We start from the raw sequence: 3,516 nt of genomic DNA on the forward strand, positions 1-3,516 counted from the left end.
GAAATTAAGATAGCTACTCAGCTTTATTTTGATTAGTATTAGCATAGTGTATCTTTTCCTTCCCTTTACTTTTAATATATTTGTCTCTATATTTAAAGTGGGTTTCTTGTACACAACATGGTTGGGTCTTATTTTTTGATCTAGTCTGTCAGTCTCTGTGTTTTAATTGGTGTATTTACACCATTCATATTTAAAGTGATTATTGATATAGTTAGATTAATATCTGCCATATTTAGAACTGTTTTCTATTTATTGAACTGTTTCTTTTTTTTTCTTTCCCTCTTTTCTGCTTCCTCTGGTTTTAACTGAATATCTTATATAATTCCATTTTCCCTCCTCTCAGCATATCAATTATACTTGAAATTTTTTTTCAGTGTTTGCCCTAGAGTTTACACTATGCATTTATAACTAATCTAAGTCCACCTTCAAATAATACTATACTGCTAGTGCAGATACATTGTAACAGAGTATTCAATTTCTTCCTCCCATCCCTTATAACATTGCTATCATTCATTACACTTATCCATACACTATAATCACCTAATACATTGTTGTTATTATTATTATTATTATTATTATTATTATTTTAGACTATCATGTTTAATTACCTCACAACTGAAGCTGCCTTTGGGGCCAAGGGACAGGAAGGAGGCAGCGAACCCAACACTCGAGCTGCACTCTAATCCTAGGTTTATTCAACACAATTCTTTTCTCTACACAACAAAGTACAAACATAATACTATCTAAAATGCTACAAAGTTACAGAACTCAAAACAGAAAATGTATGGTACTGACTGTACAATAAAAGCCAAAAAAGCAATGTACACGTTGCCAAGGTAACCTGCAGGACCACCATGAATACCAACACAATGGGGGGGGGAGTTCTGTGATGAGCCAACAGAGCTGGCTCTCAACTTACCAGTTTCAGAGAGAAGGGGAGACGTGGGTTAGTGTGTGTGTGTGTGTGTGTGTGTGTGTGTGCATGCACATGAGTACACGTGAAAAGAACCATTATGGGTATTTGGCCCTAGAGGTCAGAAAAGGACTCGAGCGGGGGAGCAGGGTCAGGCTAACAGGAATGGCAGTTGCGTAAAAGCACACCCTTTTCTGTGGGACCCTGCAGGCCAACAGGTTAGGGCACGAGCAGCCCACCAGATGGGCCCCATGTCATCTGTGGAATGGGAAAACATGCTCCCAGGCTGGGGCTGTACCACCTCTTGGAGCCCCCTGCTCATCCCTGCTGGCTTTGCCACTAAACTGACTCTCAGGAACTAGAAATGTGGAAGCTTTCTAGCCAGAATACTGGAGGGCATCTTTATAAGCACGACCCCAAACCAACAACACTCCTGCAGCTGGAACTCTGCCGCCAGGGGAAATGTAGCAATTACTGCCTTCACCTTCGAAGCCTGCCCCTGAGTGAGGGATTTCTTTCCTACCTGATCCTCTTTCTGCTAGAAAAGTGACAAAAGTGAGCTGGTCGGGATACAAGTCACAGGGCAAAGCTTCGGTGGCCCTGCTTATCAGGAGGAGTTGGAGCTGGAGCGGCTCCTGTGGCGGCGGCGGCCAGGGGAACGGGCTCGCCGGCGCACGGGGGACCTGCGCCAAGGGGAACGCGACCTTCTCCTCATCCGTGGGGGTGACCTGCGCCACATGGGAGATGGTGGCAGCATTCTCCTGGGAGGGCTGAATCGCCTGGGGGGTGGCCGAGGCCAGGGGGCCAGCACAACAGTGGCAGTGATCTCCTGGCCATCGATGTGTCCTCCATCCATATGCTTCAGCGCCTTCTCGGCCTCATCTGGATTCTCAAACTCCACATATGCATAGCCTTTAGCCAGATGGGGGTGCATCCTTTCTACAGGTATGTAAATCATTTTAATTTTCCCGTAGGTGGAGAATATCTCCATGATATGATCCTTGGTCACATTCCTGGTGAGCCTTCCAATGTGCACTTTGGTGGGTTTAGGGGAAGGGCTCCGCCTTTTCCTTTCCTTTCCGTCTCTTTTGGGTGGTTTAGATTTGGAGCGCGAACGCCGCTTGTTGTCCTGCCTGCGCTGAGAAGGACTCGGAGAGCCAGGGGAGCTGCTGGAGCTGGAGCTGCGGGATGTGCTGGAACTTCCTGAGCGGCTCGATGCTGAAGATGAGCTGGAGCCGCTGCTGGAGCCCATGCTGGCGCTGGAGCCCGAGCTGGAGGTAGAGCTGGACCGAGACCTGGTGCTGCTGCTACCACTGGAAGCGCTGCGCCTCTTTCGAGTTTTATCCCTGCCACTATCCTTCTCGCTTGACTCCTTTGTGGCCCCCTTATCTTTAGAGCGATCCTTGGACTTCTCATCAGAGCGGTCTTTGCGTTTGGTAGGAGAAGGAGCCCTAGTGCTGGGCTTTTTATTATTTTCTTTGACTCCTAGCAAGCTCTTCATTTTCACTCCTGATAAATCCATTCTCCCCTTCTAAGGTGTTCAAAGCAGCAATGGCGGCCTCACTTATCTGAACTCTCACTTCTAACTTGAGTGTGAGAAACGATCCCTAATCGATTGCAATTTACGCCAAAGTGCAGCAACTCGCCAGTCCAGGCGCCGGGCCGCGAGCACTTCCAGGGCAGGGCCCAGCGTTGTGGGCCTGGGTCTTCAGCCCGGCAACAGCGCCCTGAGGGTGGAGACCGGGTTCCCGGCTGCTCCGAATTCTGGGGGCCTCACTGGGTCCGCCGCAGAGCGGACGAAGCGAGGGCGCCCTTCCGCCCGCTGCGGCCCCGACCACTTCCGCTATTATTATTTTGAATGAACATTGATCTATTAGATCAATAGGAATAAGAAAAACAAAATATTTTATTTTTCTTTGATTTTTTTACTACTCTTCCTTTCTTTATGTAAATCTGAGTTTCTGACCTAAATAATCCTTTTCTCTACAGAACTTCTTTTAACATTTCTTAAAAGACAGGTCTATAGGCAAGAAATTCCCTGTTTTTGTTTGTCTGAGAAAGTCTTTATTTCTCCTTCACTTTTGAAGGAAATTTTTGCTGGATAGAGACTTGTAGGCTCCTGGTTTTGTTTCAACACTTTAAATATTTCACTGACCCTCTCTTTGCTTGCTTGGTTTCTGGAAAGAAGTTGGTATAATTCTTATCCTCATTCTTCTATAGGCAAGGGTTCTTTCCCCTTCTGGTTTCTTTCAAGAATTTTTTGTTTTGTTTTCTGCAGTTTGAATGATGTGCCTCAGTGTAGATTTTTGGTATTTATCATATTTGGTGTTCTCTGAGCTTTCTGGATTTGTGATTTGGTATTAGTCATTAACTTTGGAAAATTCTCAGCTGTTGTTACTTCAAGTATTTCTTCTTACCCTTTTTCTCCTTCTTCTGGTATTTCCATTTTATGTATGCTACACCTTTGCAATTGTTCCACATTTCGTCAATGTTTTTTTTTTTTTCCTTTGCATTTCAGTTTTGGAAATTTCTATTAATATCTTCAAGCTCACTAATTCTTTCCTTGTCTGTGTCCAACAGACCAATAAGCCCATCAAAGACAA

General features: G+C 45.2%; 1 protein-coding gene across 1 annotated transcript; it reads right to left on the reverse strand.

The window, feature by feature from the left end:
• Positions 1-1,520: 1,520 nt before the first annotated feature.
• On the reverse strand, positions 1,521-2,554 carry LOC102998331 (RNA-binding protein with serine-rich domain 1-like). The gene has a single exon (XM_057550265.1). The coding sequence runs from the start codon at positions 2,433-2,435 to the stop codon at positions 1,521-1,523; it is 915 nt and encodes a 304-aa protein (XP_057406248.1). The 5' UTR covers positions 2,436-2,554.
• Between the last annotated feature and the right edge of the window lie 962 nt (positions 2,555-3,516).

This window comes from Balaenoptera acutorostrata, chromosome 7 (genome assembly GCF_949987535.1).
Source record: "Balaenoptera acutorostrata chromosome 7, mBalAcu1.1, whole genome shotgun sequence".
NCBI lineage: Eukaryota > Metazoa > Chordata > Mammalia > Artiodactyla > Balaenopteridae > Balaenoptera > Balaenoptera acutorostrata.